General features: G+C 41.3%; 1 protein-coding gene across 9 annotated transcripts in view; it reads left to right on the top strand.

The window, feature by feature from the left end:
- The window catches only part of ERBIN (erbb2 interacting protein), a 152379-nt gene that overhangs the window by 125129 nt on the left and 8746 nt on the right, over positions 1-18504 (top strand). For 5 of the 9 annotated variants that reach the window (XM_062212131.1, XM_062212136.1, XM_062212135.1 and 2 more), the window contains 3 exons: positions 3545-3728; positions 7115-8663; positions 16701-16844. In XM_062212131.1, the coding sequence (XP_062068115.1) occupies positions 3545-3728; positions 7115-8663; positions 16701-16844 (1877 nt within the window). The remainder of the gene's footprint in view (positions 1-3544; positions 3729-7114; positions 8664-16700; positions 16845-18504) is intronic. The other 4 variants (XM_062212138.1, XM_062212134.1, XM_062212137.1 and 1 more) reach the window with 2 other exon arrangements.

An 18504-nucleotide genomic window follows, 5' to 3' on the forward strand; every position in this document is an offset into this window, starting at 1 on the left:
CTGCTCTACTTCCGATCCAGCTCTCTTTTGTGTCCTGGGAAAGCAGTAAAAGATGGCCCCAGTCCTTGGGCCCTTGCACCCGCGTGGGATACCCAGAGGAAGCTCCTGGCTCCTCCCTTCTAATCAGACCAGCTCTGGCCATTGTGGTCGTCTGGGGAGTGAACCAGCAGATGGAAAACCTCTCTTTCTGTGTCTGCCTCTGCCTTTCAAATAAATAAATTTTAAAAAATCCAGGAGCTTCATTTGAGTCTCCCATGTGGGTGGAACTTGGGCCATCCTCTGCTGCTTTCCCAGGCCATTAGCAGGGACCTGGATCAGAAGTGGAGCAGCTGGGACTTATACTGGCACCATATGGGATGCCAGCATCACAGGCAGCAGCTTTACTTTTAAAGAAAGATTTTTTAAAAATATTTTTTAAAGAGTTACTATATTTATTTGAAAGGCAGAGAGACATACAGACAGACAAGACAGGGATCTTTTGCTGGTTCACTCCCCTAATGGCTATGGTAGCCAGGGCTGGGCGAGACCAAAGCCTGGATCCTCCATCCTGGTCTTCCTTGTGGGTGGCAGGGACCCAAGCACTTGGAACATCTTTCACTGCTTTCCCAGGCACAGAACCAAGGAGCTGAATCTGAAGCAGAGCAGCAGAGACTCGTTCTGTGCTCTGATATGGGGTGCTGGCATTGCAGGCAGTGACTTAACCAACCTGCTGTATCATGATGACAAGTCCCCTTAATAGATCTTTTCTCGCCCCTCAAACAAATTTACTTATAGGGACATGGACCTCACAGAGAAACCTAAATTTTACAAGTGATTCCATTTATATAATTTACCACATGATCCTTGAGTTACTTAATTTCATCCATATGTATGAGAATATATTTAATTTCACATACAGTGAGACTAATGAAAGATTTTATATCAAATTGACAATTATGTAAACTATTCACATCCAATACAGTACCTGATGTTCATTGTTATTTTACTCTTTTTTTTTTTTTTTTTTTTTTTACAGGCAGAGTGGACAGTGAGAGAGAGAGAGACAGACAGAAAGGTCTTCCTTTGCCGTTGGTTCACCCTCCAATGGCCGCCACGGTTGGCGTGATGCGGCCGGCGCACCGCGCTGATCTGATGGCAGGAGCCAGGTGTTTCTCCTGGTCTCCCATGGGGTGCAGGGCCCAAGGACTTGGGCCATCCTCCACTGCACTCCCTGGCCACAGCAGAGAGCTGACCTGGAAGAGGGGCATCTGGGACAGGACCGGTGCCCCGACCGGGACTAGAACCCGGTGTGCCGGCGCCACAAGACGGAGGATTAGCCTAGTGAGCCGCGGCGCTGGCCTTATTTTACTCTTTAATTATTCCAGGACATTTTTTAAACTACCCCACCAGCTATTTTTTCATGCAACAGAATCTCACACATGAGATGATTTTTGAAGGATGTCCTTACTTCCCTCATCCTACTCCACCAAAGCCCAATTATCTCTTCATTACTATCGAATGTTTATCCAGCCTTTAGCTATTATGTCATCAGTGTTGATGTCAAAGTGGCCGTTGGATGGCTTGTGTTCATAATTATGATAGTGATACCTAGTATGCATTGAGTGTTTTTTTAAAGATTTATTTTATTTATTTGAAAGAGTTACAGAGAGAGGTAGAGATAGAGAGATATAGGTCTTCCATCCACTGGTTCACTCCCCAAATGGCCGCAACTGCTGGAGCTGCGCTGATCCAAAGCCAGGAGCCAGGAGCTTCCTCTGGATCCCCCACGCGGGTGGCAGGGGCCCAAGGACCTGGGCCATCTTCCACTGCCATCCCAGGCCATAGTAGAGAGCTGGATCAGAAGAGGAGCAGCCGGGACTAGAACCTGTGCCCATATGGGATGCCAGCACTTCAGGCCAGGGCTTTAATCTGCTGCACCATAGCACCAGCCCTGCATTGAGTGTTTCACTTAGTACTTACTTAGATACCATGCTAAATATTTTGCATGTTATTTTCTAGATAGCCCTGTGATAAAGAAGAGGAAGTAGAATATGTCCAGGAAAGAACTTAACAAACATCCAGTTTAACCATATTTCTTAAAATTAGTAATCCAAGACCCAAATACCTTGAAGTTGATGTTATAAGACTAGTTGAGCTGTGCTCCTGAGATTTGAGATCAGTAAAAATATCTTTAATTCATATAATCTTAATGGATGTGTCTGCTTATACTGTTTCCATGGTTTGGCTAGACTTGAGGGAAAACAACCTTTTCTCACTGCTTTAAGTAACTACTTTTTACATCAACTGTCCAAAATAGAATATGACCACTGTCTGTTTCTGCTTATATAATTCTTACACAACCATCTCACGTTATGAAATGCGTGAAAAACATAAAGAAATGAAAGAGCTGATCTTGAAAATTCCTTGGTTTTTCGGTTGGTGGTTGTAGTAGATTGGTTGCATTGTTCATTTCTGTTACTAGATTTTTAAAAATCCACTCATGTATGAAATGAATTTTTTTTTTTTTTTGACAGAGTGGACAGTGAGAGAGAGAGAGAGAAAGGTCTTCCTTTTGCCATTGGTTCACCCCACAATGGCCGCCACGGCCAGCGCACCACACTAATCCAAAGGCAGGAGCCAGGTGCTTCTCCTGGTCTCCCATGGGGTGCAGGGCCTAAGCACTTGGGCCATCCTCCACTGCATTCCTGGGCCACAGCAGAGAGCTGGCCTGGAAGAGGGGCAGCCAGGACAGAATCCAGCGCCCTGACTGGGACTAGACCGAGACTAGAACCCGGTGTGCCGGTACCACAGGCAGAGGATTAGCCTATTGAGCTGCGGCGCCGGCGAAATGGTTTTTTATCCAGATAAGTTTTTAAAAGTTGTAAAAACTGTAACTATTTTTATGATGAGTTTTTCAACTTGTGAATTGATAGAAGGCATATTCACTAAAATTGATGTTCTTAGAAAACAGCATATCACTAGTTAAAATTCTAGGTAGCATTAATAGTTAAATTTTTAAAAATAGTGGTATTTCTGTTTTAAAATTATTTTATCTTTGTGTTAAAACTGAATTTTCAGTGCTGGTGTTGTGCCATAGGTTAAGCCTCCACTTGCAGTGTCGGCATCCCACATGGGCACTTAAATCCTAGCTGCTCCACTTCCAATGCAGCTCCCTGCTAATGGGCCTGGGAAAGCAGTGGAAAATGACTCATGCCCTTGGGCCCCTGCATCCACATGGGAGACCTGGAAGAAGCTCCTGGCTTTTGGCTTCAGCCTGGCCCAGTCCTGGCCGTTGCAGCCATTTGGGAAATGAACCAGTGGGTAGAAGATCTCTCTCAGTCTCTTTCTCTATTCTCTCCATATCTCTGCCTTTCAAATAAATAAATCTTTTTAAAAAAAAAAAAGACTGAATTTTTAGTGATGTTCTCTTGTTATCTTCTTACCATATGATTTATTATCTCATATATGCAATCAGAACCATATAAATGCCATTTGTCATCAGCAAAAAAACATTTCATGCAAATTCTTAGTGAATTTATCATTGGTCTTAAATTCTTTGTTTCAGATGATATAAAGGATACAGATTCTTTATCAGATGAAGTTACACACAATAGCAATCAGAATAACAGCAATTGTTCTTCTCCATCTCGGATGTCTGATTCAGTTTCTCTTAATACAGATAGTAGTCAAGACACCTCTCTCTGCTCTCCAGTGAAACAAACTCATATTGATATTAATGCCAAAATCAGGTTTGTGAACATTTTAGAAAATAATTTATTTAATAAGTAGTAATGGGCAAATAAATTTTAAAAATCATAAAGTGTTTCACAAATAACTATAAAAGTGGTTCTAAAAAAGATTCTAGCAATGTATATTTTCTATGCTATTTTATTACTAATTATCTACTTAAATTTATAATCACCATTTTCAAATAAGTTTTTTAAATGGAGGAATAAAGAATTCAGTTAGATTCTCAATCTTCTGATTCAAAGTTTGAACAAGTTATACAATATTTCTAGGTAAATGAGTAGAAAAAGATATTTTTGTACTTAGAAATTCAGAATCCTTTTGGGGGATGCCATTCAAAGGTCAGTTCAGATATTCTAGACTGTATTTTTCTTAGACTTAATTTGTAAGACAGACTCTCTGAAAGAAATATGTTAGCTTAATTCCTATTGCCTGGAATTTAGTAGAAGTTTAGAACAATTTTTATTATTTGATATTCCAAGAAGTTAATTTATCAAAGCAAGAGTATGCCATCATGGTACCTTGGTCTTAATGTGTCAGCTAGAGTCTGCTTGAGAGAAAGATTTGCCTTGCTACTAAACTGAAAGCTTATTGTACATATATTTTTACTGTTGTTGAGACTTAAATTATTTTTAAATTCCAGGCATACGTAAGTAAAATTAATATATTGTATTGTCATAAAAGTAAGAAATTTTATATCTAAAAATGCATTTAGTTTTATAGTTAGGATTAATCGCTTCTGTCCTGAATTTGAAGCTGTGACCCTAGCATTTTTACAAAATAACCCCTTAAATGTTAAGATAATGATTTATTTGTTGAGTACTAAAATTTTACTGATTTTATTTATTGTGGGGAAGTAGTATGGTATTGTATAAATTGTTTTTTATGTGATGAACTAAAAGCTCAACAAAGAATATAACTATACTTTTTATGCTTTATTTCTAATATAAATGTTATCTTTGCCTGATGTGAAGATCAGTATTAAGAAATATTTGTGGAAACATAACTTGAATATTTATATAAGAGGATATGAATGTATTTGCATGCCATCACATGGAAATAAAATATTTTCTGTGATTTTAGCATGACACATTCAAAAGATATTTCCCAAGTACAGCATAGCCATGTGGAAGAATAATAGATTTAATTTCTCTTTTGATTCCTTTTACATTTTTTTAATCATTCAAAAGGCAGGGGGCTGGCGCCGCGGCTCAATAGGCTAATCCTCCACCTGCGGCGCCAGCACACCGGATTCTAGTCCCGGTCGGGGCGCCGGATTCTGTCCCGGTTGCCCCTCTTCCAGTCCAGCTCTCTGCTGTGGCCCGGGAGTGCAGTGGAAGATGGCCGAAGTGCTTGGGCCATGCACCCCATGGGAGACCAGGAGAAGTACCTGGCTCCTGGCTTCGGATCAGCGCAGTACACCGGCTGGTGTGGCCATTGGAGGGTGAACCAACGACGAAGGAAGACCTTTCTCTCTCTCTCTCTCTCTCTCTCACTCTCACTGTCCACTCTGCCTGTCAAAAAAAAAAAAAAAAAAAGGCGGGGGACACACGTTCACATGTGCATGAGAGGCTGACAGAGAGTTTCCATCTGCTTGTTCACTCTTCAAATGGCTGTAATGGCCTGGAGCTTGGAACCAGGAATTCAGTCCCAGTCTCCCACATGGGTGGCACTGACCTAGGTACTTAAGCCATTGCCTATGCCTCCCAGGGTCTGTATTGTTTGGGCACTGGAATCAGGAGTGGAGCCAGGAATCAAATGCAGGCACTCTATGATGTGGCATCATTCATTTGCATTGGTATCTTAACCACTAGGCCAAATGCCCACCCACTCCCCTGACTTTAGTATTTCTAATGAAGAACTTCGGGCAATTATTTAGTTTTTTGCTTTGTGTAGTTACCTTTTTTAAAAAGATTTATTTATTTATTTCAAAGACAGAAAGTTATGGAGAGGCAGAGGTAGAGAGGAGATAAGCTTTCCATCTGCTGGTTCACTCCCCAAATGGCCGCAACAGCTGGAGCTGGGCCAATCCAAAGCCAGGAGACACCTCTAGATTTCCTGTGCGGGTGCAAGGGCCCAAGGACCCAGGCCATCTGCTACTGCTTTCCCAGGCCACAGCAGAGAGCTGGATCGGGAGAACAGCCAGGACTCAAACCAGTGCTTATATGGGATTCCGGCACTGCAGGTGCAGGCTTAGCCCACTACGGCACAGCACTGGCTGGCCCCTATGCAGTTTTCTTATTTACATATTTGTATTTAGTAATTGCTTAGTTAATATGATTAACTATGGTAAATGGCAATTAATAAATATAAGGCTTCAGAATTACCTTTGAGGGGCTGGCACTGTGGCAGGTTAAGCTGCCATTTATGGCACCAGCATCCCATATTAGTGTTGGTTCAAGTCCCAGCTGCTTCTCTTCTGATCCAGCTCTCTGCTAATGTGCTTGGAAAAGCAGCAGAAGATGACCCAAGTCCTTTGCCCATAGTGGGAGACCCAGCTTCAGCCTGGCACAGCCCTAGCCATTGCTGCCACTTGGGGAGTGAACAGATGAAGGATCTCTCTCCCTTTCTCTCCTCTCTCTAACTGATTTTCAAATAAATAAATCTTTTTTTTTTTTTTAAAGAACAACCTATGAAAATCCCTTACCCTTTATCTAGCTATTGAAGTTACTGGCTTTTTCACCATTGATCTGCTCACCTTCAAGCATTTCATTTTTTAGCACGTTTATGGAAAGGTGGAGCTGTAGAAGAGAATTTATAATATCTTTTTTTTTTCTTTGAAGATTTATTTTATTTTATTTGAAAGACAAGAGTTAGAGCGGTAGAGACAGAGAGTGGTCTTCCATCCGCTGGTTCACTCCCGAGATGGCCGGCTGGAGCTGAACCAATCGGAAGCCAGGAGCCAGGAGCTTCTTCCGGGTCTCCTGTGCGGGTGCAGGGGCCCAAGGACTTGGGCCATCTTCTGCTGCTTTCTCAGACCACAGCAGAGAGCTGGATCGGAAGAAGAGCAGCTGGGACTAGAATTGGCGCCCATATGGGATGCTGGCACTTCAGGCCAAAGTTTTAAGCCACTGCGCCACAGCGCTGGCCCCTATAATATCGTTTTTGTAGTGTAGCCATATTAAGCCGTTTTGTGAAAATTAGCTTTAATGCATTGGTCACAATTAATGTAGGTACCTCTTTTAATTATGTTTTACTTGTTACCAACTACTATAAATCATTATTACTTGACTATTAAGATAATATTTTAAAATTAATTCTTGATAATAAATGCATTTCATCTGTGCTACTCATCAACTCTTTAACTTGTGTACTAACTAGATACTAATAGCCCTAGTTGCTAAGAATACGTAAATTTTTGTTTTTCATAAAATTATCTTTATTTTAGGCAAGAAGATGAAAATTTCAACAGCCTTTTACAGAATGGAGATATTTTAAACAATTCAACAGAGGAAAAATTCAAGGTTCATGATAAAAAAGATTTTGACTTACCTGAATATGATCTGAATATTGAAGAGCGATTAGTTCTGCTTGATAAAGGTGTTGAATCAACAGCCACATCCAATGAATTTCAGAAATTAGACCATCTCAATATGAATTTTAATAAACTTATAACTAATGAAACATTTCAAACTGATACGGCGGGAAGATCAAAGACTCAAGATATAGTGCTTGGAACCAACTTTTTAAGCATTAATTCTAAAAGAGAAGCTGAGCCTTTGGAAAATGGAAATAAGTATCCTAATTTGGAATCCACAAACAAAGTAAATGGACATTCTGAGGACACACCACAGTCTCCTAGTAGGACTGAACCACATGGCGTTGATGCTGCTGTTGACGTGGGTATGTCTAAAAGCACTGAAGATCTCTCTCCTCAGAGAAGTGGTCCAGTTGGATCTGTTGTGAAATCTCATAGCATAACCAATATGGAAACTGGAGGATTAAAAATCTACGACATTCTTAGTGATAATGGGCCTCAGCAACCAAGTGCAGCAGTTAAAATCACATCTACTGTTGATGGAAAAAATATAGTCAGGAGCAAGTCTGCCACACTGTTATATGATCAACCATTGCAAGTATTTACTGGTTCTTCTTCATCTTCTGATTTAATATCAGGTACAAAAGCCATTTTCAAGTTTGATTCAAACCATAATCCTGAAGAGCCAAATACAGTAAGAGGCCCCACAACAAGTGGCCCACAATCTATGCCTCAAATATATGGTCCCCCACAATATAACATCCAATACAGTAGCAATCCTGCAGTCAAAGACACTTTGTGGCATTCTAAACAAAATCCACAAGTAGATCAAGTAAATTTTCCTCCTCAGCGCCTTCCTAGATCAGAGAGCACAGAAAATCACAGCTATGCCAAACATTCTGCCAATATGAATTTCTCTAACCATAATAATGTTCGAGCTAACACTGCATACCATTTACATCAGAGACTTGGCCCAGCAAGACATGGGGAAATGTGGGCCATCTCACCAAATGAACGACTCATTCCTGCAGTAACTCGAGGTACAATTCAGCGACAAAGTAGTGTGTCCTCCACAGCCTCTATAAATCTTGGTGATCTAGGTCCCACAAGGAGGGCCCAAATTCCTGAAGGAGATTATTTATCATACAGAGAGTTACATGCAGTGGGAAGAACTCCTCCAGTGATGTCAGGATCACAGAGACCTCTTTCTGCACGAACATACAGTGTTGATGGTCCAAATGCATCAAGGCCTCAGAGTGCTCGGCCTTCTGTTAATGAAATACCAGAGAGAACTATGTCAGTTAGTGATTTCAATTATTCACGGACTAGCCCTTCAAAAAGACCAAATACAAGGGTGGGTTCTGAACATTCTTTATTGGAGCCTCCAGGAAAAAGTAAAGTTCCTCATGATTGGCGAGAACAAGTACTTCGACACATCGAGGCCAAAAAGTTAGAAAAGGTAACTGAACATAAATTTTTTGTTCTCTTCTTTGTGAGCTTAACTATTGTCTCATGAAATATTTAAATAAGATAAAACAGGATACTCTAAATCACTGATTATCTGTCTTATGTTCTAGGAGATTTTCCCTAATACTGAGAGTTCTAAGTTTAAACTTAACCAGGACACTTGAGGTGGTAGTGTGTGCTTCTTTTCCCTCTCATTCCCCGTTTTTTCTGATAGGTGAATGTTCACTTTTCATGTTTATGTATGTATTTCTTTCAGATTGTGCACACATGAGAAATAATACATATGTACCTCCATTTAGGATTTTCTGACCTCCTGTTCTCTATTGTTGACCTTGTAAATATTGTAAGAAAATAGCAGTTTACTTGTGTAGTTAACAAAACAACAGAAAATGTATTGCAAGTGTAAATTTTTTGCCCAAGGGCTTTTTTTCCCTCCATCTATGTTATCTTGAACTAACCTTGTTACTGACGCAGAAGGCTTCTGGCATGGCATTCTTGACTTTTCTGAACTGCATTTCTGACCATGTTCAGCTTCAGTTATTATTTTTTTAATTCCTTAAATTTTCAGAAAGATACCTAAAATATGATTAATGCACTGTATCTTCCTTTGAATCTCAACCAATATTTAGTTCTTTCTAGTGTGATCCTCTCAACTTTAAATAGCTGAGTGTCTGTCAGTTTGCTTTATTCTCTTCGGTCCTTTTTGTTTCTGCTGTAACTACATACTGTTGAGGCTATTTGAACTTTTGTACTTTTCCTAAGAAATTTGGAAATTTCTTAAGCAGAGGAGTAACATATCTGTGTTTTATAAATAAACTTCAGGTGATAGTGTAGAACTGGCTGTAGTCAAGGAGATTGCATTACGATGCCATTTAGTGATCCAGATAGGAAATGAAATATGAACTGTTATTAGTGGAGCTGAGACAAAGGAATGAATTCAGGAGCCAATTCTGAAACAGACTTTTTATAAGAGTTTACTTCTGATTGAGTGTTCCTATAAGCAGTCACTAGGGAAAGAGGACAAACCTTGAGATTTTTGTCTTGAATAAATAAAACAGTTTTGGGGAATACTATTTGCAATTACTGGACATAGAGGAAAAGTAGCAGATTTGGAGGAAGAGATGAGTTTTGCTTATTATTTTCTATGTAGTTTATTTCTTTTTCTTTTTTTTTTTTTTTTTGACAGGCAGAGTGGACAGTGAGAGAGAGACAGAGAGAAAGGTCTTCCTTTTTGCCGTTGGTTCACCCTCCAATGGCTGCCGCGGTAGGTGCGCTGCGGCCGGCGCACCGCGCTGTTCCGATGGCAGGAGCCAGGTGCTTGCTCCTGGTCTCCCATGGGGTGCAGGGCCCAAGCACTTGGGCCATCCTCCACTGCACTCCCTGGCCACAGCAGAGAGCTGGCCTGGAAGAGGGGCAACCGGGACAGGATCAGTGCCCCGATCGGGACTAGAACCCGGTGTGCCGGCGCCGCAAGGCAGAGGATTAGCCTAGTGAGCCGCGGCGCCGGCCTATGTAGTTTATTTCTAAGACTGTTCTCTGCCTCGTTTCCTATCAGACATGTGCCTGAACTTTAGCGAATAGAAAGCAGGTAGCAGCCAGCTGTCACATTGCTTTCTATGTCTTCTTTTTTTTTTTTCTTTAAGATTTATTTTAGGCCGGCGCCGTGGCTCAACAGGCTAATCCTCCGCCTTGCGGCTCTCTCTCTCTCTCACTGTCAACTCTGCCTGTCAAAAATAAAAATAAAAAAAATTTAAAAAAATTTATTTTAGGGGTCAGGGTTGTAGTATAGCAGGTAAAGCCACAGCCTGCAATGCTGGCATTCCATATGGGCACTGGTTGAAGTCCTGTTCCACTTCCAATCCAGCTCTCTGCTAATGCCCCTGGGAAAGCAATGGAAGATGGCCTAAGTCCTTGGGCCCCACCACCCATGTAAAGACCTGAAACCAGCTCCTGGCTCCTAGCTGAAGTCTGGCCCAGCCCTGGCTGTGGAGAGTGAACCAGTGGATGAAAGACCTCTCTCTCTCTCTCTCTCTGTCTCTCTGTGCTCTCTCTATATAAACTCTTCTTTTCAAATAAATAAATAAATCTTTTTAAAAAATGTATTTATTTGAAAGGCAGAAGGATAGAGACAAAGAGAAAGAGATCTTGTATCTGTTGGGTCACTCCGCAAATGACCATAACTGCTGGGGCTTAGCCAGGCCAAAGCCAGGAGCCTAAAATCCCATCTGTGTCTCCCACATGGGTGGCAGGGGCCCAAGCACTGGAGCCATCTTTTGCTGTCTTCCCAGGTGCGTTATCAGGGATCTGGATCAGAAGTGGAGTAGCCCAGATGCTAACCTGTGTTCTGGTGTCTGATGCCATTGTGTTGCGGTCAGCAACTTAATCTTATGTGCCACGATGGCCAGCCCCCACCTCATTGTTATGAGTACCACTTAGCTTTTTTTTTCCTGCTGCATAAAATACATACTTAAAAATTTGCAGTACACGGCTGGCGCCGTGGCTCAACAGGCTAATCCTCCGCCTTGCGGTGCCGGCACACCAGGTTCTAGTCCCAGTTGGGGCGCTGGATTCTCTCCTGGTTGCCCCTCTTCCAGGCCAGTTCTCTGCTATGGCCCAGGAAGGCAGTGGAGGATGGCCCAAGCCCTTGGGCCCTGCACCCGCATGGGAGACCAGGAGAAGCACCTGGCTCCTGGCTTCGGATCAGCGAGATGCGCCAGCTGCAGCGGCCATTGAAGGGTGAACCAACGGCAAAAAGGAAGACCTTTCTCTCTGCCTCTCTCTCTCTCTCTCACTATCCACTCTGCCTGTCCAAAAAAAAAAAAAAAAAAAAAAAATTGCAGTACAGTTTCTTTGAGAGTATATGACAATTACCTAGCTGTGTCCACGAGTAATTTGGATGAGAATTAATTCAATAAAAGCAAAAGAAGATGTGTAAGAAAAGAAACAAGGGCAGACTGAACACAAATCTACAGCTGATAGGTAATTCCTATCTTTTTAAGATTGCATAGATCATACTTTGAAGTTAAGAGGAGTGCTCTTTCCCATAATAGATTTGCCAAGACACTCACCTCCCAGACCACATGATGACTAGTTAGTGCATTGTGGTATATTCTAGCTCATTGGTTAGGAAATACACTGCTGTTAGTAGCTCTGTTGTATTCCTTCTAGGGTATTTTATTATTCTCTGTTAAAGATGCATTTTGGTTTTTGCTTCTTCCTGATCTTAAGAATTCACATAAGAGACTGCTTTTACCTGATCTTATATAAAAGTTTTATCTTAAGATATATCTCAAGATATATTCTTGGTGCCAGTGTTGTGGTACAGTAGATTAAGCAATTCTGCCACCATTTTCCTAAAAATCATTTCATTCAATAAAAATAAGAGTTACTTATTTGAAAGGCAGAATGGTAGATTTTCCATCCACTGTTCACTCCCCAAATGGCCTCAACAGCTATGTCTGGGCCAGGCCAAAACCAGGAGCCAGAAATTCTATCCTGGTTTCCCATGTGGGTGACAGTAGCTCAAATATTTGAGCCATCTTGCGCTGCCTTCTCAGGAGCATTAGCAGGGAGTTGGATTGGAAGTAAAGCAGCCAGGACTCAAACATGCAATTCAATGTGGGATACTGACATTACAAGCAGCAGCTTAACGCACTGTGTAGCTATGTGACAACGCTGCACATACGCGCACGTGTGCACACACACACACACCTGCCCCCATGTAGATTTTAAAGATGCTTTGTTTTTATACTTTGAACAATGTTCTAGGGACAGGCATTGTGGCATAGCTGGTAAAGCCATCACCTGTGACGACAACACTTCATATTAACGTCGGCTGTACCACTTCTGATTCTGCTCCCTGTTGGTGGCTTGAGAAAAACAGTGGAAGATAGCCCAAGTATCTCACATTAGAGACCCAAATGAAGCTCCTGACTGCAGCCTGGCCCAGTGCTGGCTGTTGTGGTCATCCGGGGAGTGAACCAACAGATAGAAGATCTCTCTCTCTCCCTGTCTCTCCAACTCTTTCAAGAGAAATAGACCTTTAAAAAAAAAAAGTTCTAAAAACATTATTATTGCAGGGACTGGCGTTGTGGCACAGCAGGTTAAGCCACCACTTGTGATGCTGACATCCCATATCAGACTAATAAGGAATAAGAACTTCTTAAAAAATTATTTTCTTTTTTTTTCTTTTTTTATTTTTTTATTTTTATTTTTTGACAGGCAGAGTTAGACAGTGAGAGACAAAGGTCTTCCTTTTTCTGTTGGTTCACCCCCCAAGTGGCCGCTACAGCCAGCGTGTTGCGGCCGGCGCACTGCACGGATCCAAAGCCAGGAGCCAGGTGCTTCCTCCTGGTCTCCCATGAGGGTGCAGGGCCCAAGCACTTGGACCATCCTCCGCTGCCTTCCCGGGCCACAGCAGAGAGCTGAACTGGAAGGGGAGCAACAGGGACAGAATCCGGCACCCAGACCGGGACTAGAACCCAGGGTGCCGACGCCATAGGCAGAGGATTAGTCTAGTGAGCTGCAGCGCCAGCCTAAAAAATGATTTTCACTGAATTACTATTAATATTAGCACTTGTGATATTCTTTATCATATGAAAATTCAAATATGAAGCATTCCAAACCATAATATGGTTAACACAACATGATAAATGCCATGTTGGTTTGTATTATGCAACTGTCAGCATGTAATGAACAAGATTGCCGAGAACATCTTGCCTAACTTTTTTTTTTTTTTTTGACAGGCAGAGTGGACAGTGAGAGAGAGACAGAGAGAAAGGTCTTCCTTTTGCCGTTGGTTCACCCTCCAATGGCAGCCGCGGTAGCGCGCTGCGGCTGGCGCACCGCGCTGTTCCGATGGCAGGAGCCAGGTGCTTATCCTGGTCTCCCAAACATTTAATTGAGCTCTGCACAATGGATTGTGACAGAGTACAGTTGTTTTTTTTTTTTTTTTTTTTTTAAGATTTGTTTATTTATTTGAAAGTTAGGGTTACACAGAGAAGGAGAGGTAGAGAGAAAGAAAGGTCTTTGATCTGCTGGTTCACTCCCAAATTGACTGCAATGGTCAGAGCTCTTCCAGTCTGAAGCCAGGAGCCAAGAGTTTCTTCCAGGTCTCCCACTCGGGTGCAGGGGCCCAAGAACTTGGACCATCTTCTGTTGCTTTCCCAGGGTGTAGTGGAGAGCTGGATTGGAAGTAGAACAGCCTGGACTCAAACTGGCGCCCATATGGGATGCCAGCACTGCAGGTGGCGACTTCCCTGCGCTGCAGCGCTGGTCCCTAGAGTACAGTTTTATTTGGATGTCTGTGTATAAGCCTGAAATGAAGATCAGTCCTGTTTTGAGCTTCAGCGTTATTTATTAGTTAAGTGTTTATAATAAGCTTATATGTATTCAGAGATGACAGAAAAAGACCTGTATATTTCTGGACCTGCATGTCATTAAAAAAGACCACCTTAGTTAACAACATGTTAAAACTCTGTGTGTCATTTATAGCGTTTGGTGTATGTAATTTAAAAAAAATATATATATATATATATATATTTATTTATTAGAGATGGAGAGAGAGATCTTCAAACCACTGGTTTACTCCCCAAATGTCAGCAACAACCAGGAGTGATCAGGCTGAAGCCAGGAACCCAGCACTCAATCCAGGTTTCCCACCTGTGGCTGGGACCCAATTACTTGAACTATCACCACTACTTCCCAGGATCTGCAGTAGCAAGAAGCTTGAGTCAAGAGCAGAGGCAGGTGTGAAACCTAGGCACTCCCTTATGGGACACAAGTGTCTCATCCAAAGCCAGGAACCAGGTGCTTCTTCCTGGTCTCCCATGCGGGTGCAGCACCCAAGCACTTGGGCCATCCTCCACTGCCCTCCCGGGCCACAGCAGAGAGCTGGACTGGAAGAGTAGCAGCCGGGACTAGAACTCGGCACCCATATGGGATTCTGGCACCGCAGGCAGAGGATTAACCAAGTGAGCCACAGCGCCGTCCCCTATTTTTAGATTCTAATCTAATGTTAGTGCAAACTACCTCTGCTAAGTATTAGATTTGCTGAGATGGTTTGGGGAAATGCAGGTCTGAGCTATTAAGTTTAGCCTTTTCTTTGTCATTACATTAGGATACACAAAATAAAAATATAGATGATAATTTTATAGATCTTTTCATACTGAATCATGTATTAATGTTTCTTGATTTTTCAGTACCAACTTCAGAATCTGGAGGTCTATATTTCCTAAGAGTTATGCTTATATGCTTATTAGAACATTCCTATATTTCTTTTTTATTTTTTAAATAGGTCTGTTGCACTTTTTGTTGTTGTTGTTGTTAAGATTTACTTATTTTACTTGGAAAAGTTAGATATTCCATCCACTAGTTCATTTCCCAGATAGCGGCAAAGGCCAGGGCTGAACCAGGAGCTTCATGCAGATCTCCCACATGGATGACAAGGGCCCAAGCACTTCAGCTACCTGCTGCTGCTTTTCCCAGGCCATTAGCAGGGAGCTAGATCAAGAGTGGAGCAGCCAGGACTCAAACCAGCGCCCATGGTGGCAGCTTTACTCACTGCGCTGCAGCACCAGCCCCAATTTCTGTATTTCCTACTAACAGACCATGCACACAAAATATGGGTTTCCCAATTTGACCATCAAGAGCTTGGTATTCATGAACATGACTTAAAGCATTCACATGAAATAACACCATAACACCGTAGCAAAAAGTGAAAGCCAGACAGTGCACTTACTGAAGGTACATTTACTACCAGAGATGGCTGAATCAGGTTCTTGTCCTTCTCTAAGAAAAGAGTTTTCAGATCTGAAACAAAGTGGCAATAAACAAGCTAATAAAGTTTGATGAAGCAGTACATCCAACAGGCTAGATGGGGCAGCTCAGCAAGGAACTGATGTCCAGTGTGCATTTAGACTGAGGTTTATATGGGTATGTGGTCCACTTCTTGCTGTTTCTCCTTGCCCTTCCTTCATTTTCTGGGATGTTGCTAGGCAGAGCTTTTTCCAGTGAAATTCATGAAAATCCTCTTGAGGTTTTATTTTCACGGTGGTATAAAACTGAATAGGCCCTCCTGGTGCTGCTAGGAAGATTTCTCTGTGATGTCACAGAGAAGTGGGGAAGGCTGGGAACCCTCAACAAGGTTGTTGAGCATGGGCAGCACACTTTGAAGGCTAATGTGTTCTTTGCCATGTCAACTTTTTTCCCTTTGGCTCTTTCACACACATGGGCTATTGTGTACCTTCCCACCCAACACCTCTGAACTCAGTCTGTGGGAGGATTCCATGAGTGGCTCCTCAAGTATAGGCAGAAAAGTCTACCAGTACTCCCAAAGTAGAGATCTTTTTGAATGGGAAAAATGTGTTACACATGCATTTTGTAGGTTTTTTTCTTCTGGGTATTGTAGAGCAGCAGGAACCTTTCAAAAGTTTTATACTAAAATGTGTGTGTGTGTGTTAAACTTTAATGTCAGATATTTTTATAAATGTGGAAAATAACATTTTATAGAAATGGAAATTGCCATGAGTCAGATATTTCTCACAAATATATTTTGCGTTAGAGTATGTATGTTTAACCTCTCAATTTACTTAGTAAAATAGAATTCGTTTCTGTAAAATGAAGTGAATGCTCTAGAAGTCCATTTAACTTGGTAAAATTCATCTTTATCTTGAGAAATCAGTTTGTGCATGACTATATAAATATATACTTGAATATTGTGTCAGTTTCTATTTTCTGAAGCATAAAAAATGTGTTAGGAAATAATAGCATGATAAAAGAACTATGTTTGTAAATTCTTCCCTTGTTCTTAATTTATATGTTATATTTGTGTGTTGTCGTGTAAATATATGGTAAATAGTATGTCTTTCAGTGGCTCTGACCACTTCTTTCTGTGCATCTAGACAAATTCAACTTGCATGAGATTTCTGTGTGGTATTGGGATTACTCGTAAATAAGTCTATATACATAACATGTCTTGTGGATTTTGCATGCTACACTAATCTCTTAAATCTATCCCCTCTTCATTCAGAGCATGCTGTCAAGGTCCTTTAATTCCAATTTGACTGCTGTAAGCAGTTTTCACTATGGCAGCTCTAGGGATCTGCATGGCAGCCAGGGCAGTCTTGCCTTGAGTGTTGCAGACGGAAGAGGTTCTGGTGGGCACATTTTTCGAGTGAGTACCTATAGTAGATGAATATTTTTAGCACATTAAAGAGAAAACCCCAAATTTTAAATGTTTTTACATGGCTCTAGAAGAAGTTTTCTTTACTATAGATTAGAAATCTTGATTTCCTCCAAGTTCTTCCATGGCTTAGTTCTAAAACTTTCTTCAATGCCGATTTAGTCTAACCCTTCATTTTCTTTGGTCATAAGTTAATGTAGTATTCTTTTTTATTTATGCAAAAAGCTTATCAATAGGAGTAGCTATCTGAGAGGCTTTTTAAAAACTATTATTCTTTATAGGTTTTTCTTTTAATAGTAAAATTAACTCTCCCTTATTCAGGATTTTAAGGCTATGCCATATTAAATCCATAGAGCTCATTGAGGAAGGAATAATTTTACTTTCAGTGATTGGAACTAAATTTAATCATTATTCACTGAGTCTGATGAAATATGATACTGGAGAAGGTATAGTAGTACTGGTGAGAAAGCAAAGGCCAGATCGTTTATCACACTCACATTTCACCATAGTCCTAAGTAGTGAATGGAAAGGTTTATTATTTTAATTTAAGGGCAGAGAAAGATCTGACCAACTCTGACTTGGCAGTTGTAGCAAAGTTTTTCTCACCATAACTTTTTTTTTTTTTTTAAGTTTTTTTTTTTTTTTTTTTTTAATTTATTTGAAAGGCAGAGTGACAGAGATGAGAGCTCTTCCATCCACTGGTTAACTGCCCAAATGGGCCAGGAAGAAGCCAGGAGTTTCATCCGGGTCTTCTGTGTGGGTGGCAAGGGCCCAAATACTTGAGCCATCTTCTACTACTTTCCTAGGTGCATTAGTAGAGAACTGGATCAGAAGTGAAGCAGCCAGAATATGGGACACAAACTGGCACCCTTATGGAATGCTGGTACTGCAGGCAACAGCTTAACCTTATGCTTACCAGCCCCATCACCGTAACAACTAGAAGTAGCACATCTTCTAAACAGATACTTCCTTCTGCTCCCTCCTCCCATCTTGAAATGAAAAGATTTTTCTCCCCCCATAACTATTTCATCCCCTTTCTCATAGTTTTTATTTCCATATTGACTGCTTACTTCCCTGTATTTCACTTTTTCCTTAGTGTCACTATCACCCTTCTTTTTTTGAATATAAGGGGTCTTCAAAAACTTCTTGGAAATGTTATGAAAAGTCTATGCATGGTTTTCAAACTTTTTTCACTTCAAAATAAACTATCTTTAACTCCATTTTTTCACAAACTTTTTGAAGTTCCCTTCTACATTCCTGTTTTGTGTTCTAGAACAGGAACAGTCTCTCTTTGGTTTACTTTTCACTGGCTACCATCTGACCTAGTCTTAACCCTGTCTTTTGTCACCTAGCACAATTGATTCCTGTGCTGTTGAAGTTTATTTATTTATTTGGAGGGCAAAATGACAGAATCATGTGAAGAAACATTTTTCATTTGCTGATTCACCCTCCATCTTACCCCAAAATGCCCACAACAGCCAGAGCTGGGCCAGACCAAAATCAGGAGTCAGGAGCCAGGAACTGTATCTGGGTCTCCAACGTGGGTGGCAGGGACCTAAGTACTTGAGCCATCATCTGCTGCATCCCAGCAGATTTATTAGCAGGAAGCTGGATCAGAAGCAGAGACAGGATTCCATCCCAGGCACTCTAA

The sequence above is a fragment of the Lepus europaeus genome, chromosome 15 (assembly GCF_033115175.1).
Source record: "Lepus europaeus isolate LE1 chromosome 15, mLepTim1.pri, whole genome shotgun sequence".
NCBI classification, from domain to species: domain Eukaryota; kingdom Metazoa; phylum Chordata; class Mammalia; order Lagomorpha; family Leporidae; genus Lepus; species Lepus europaeus.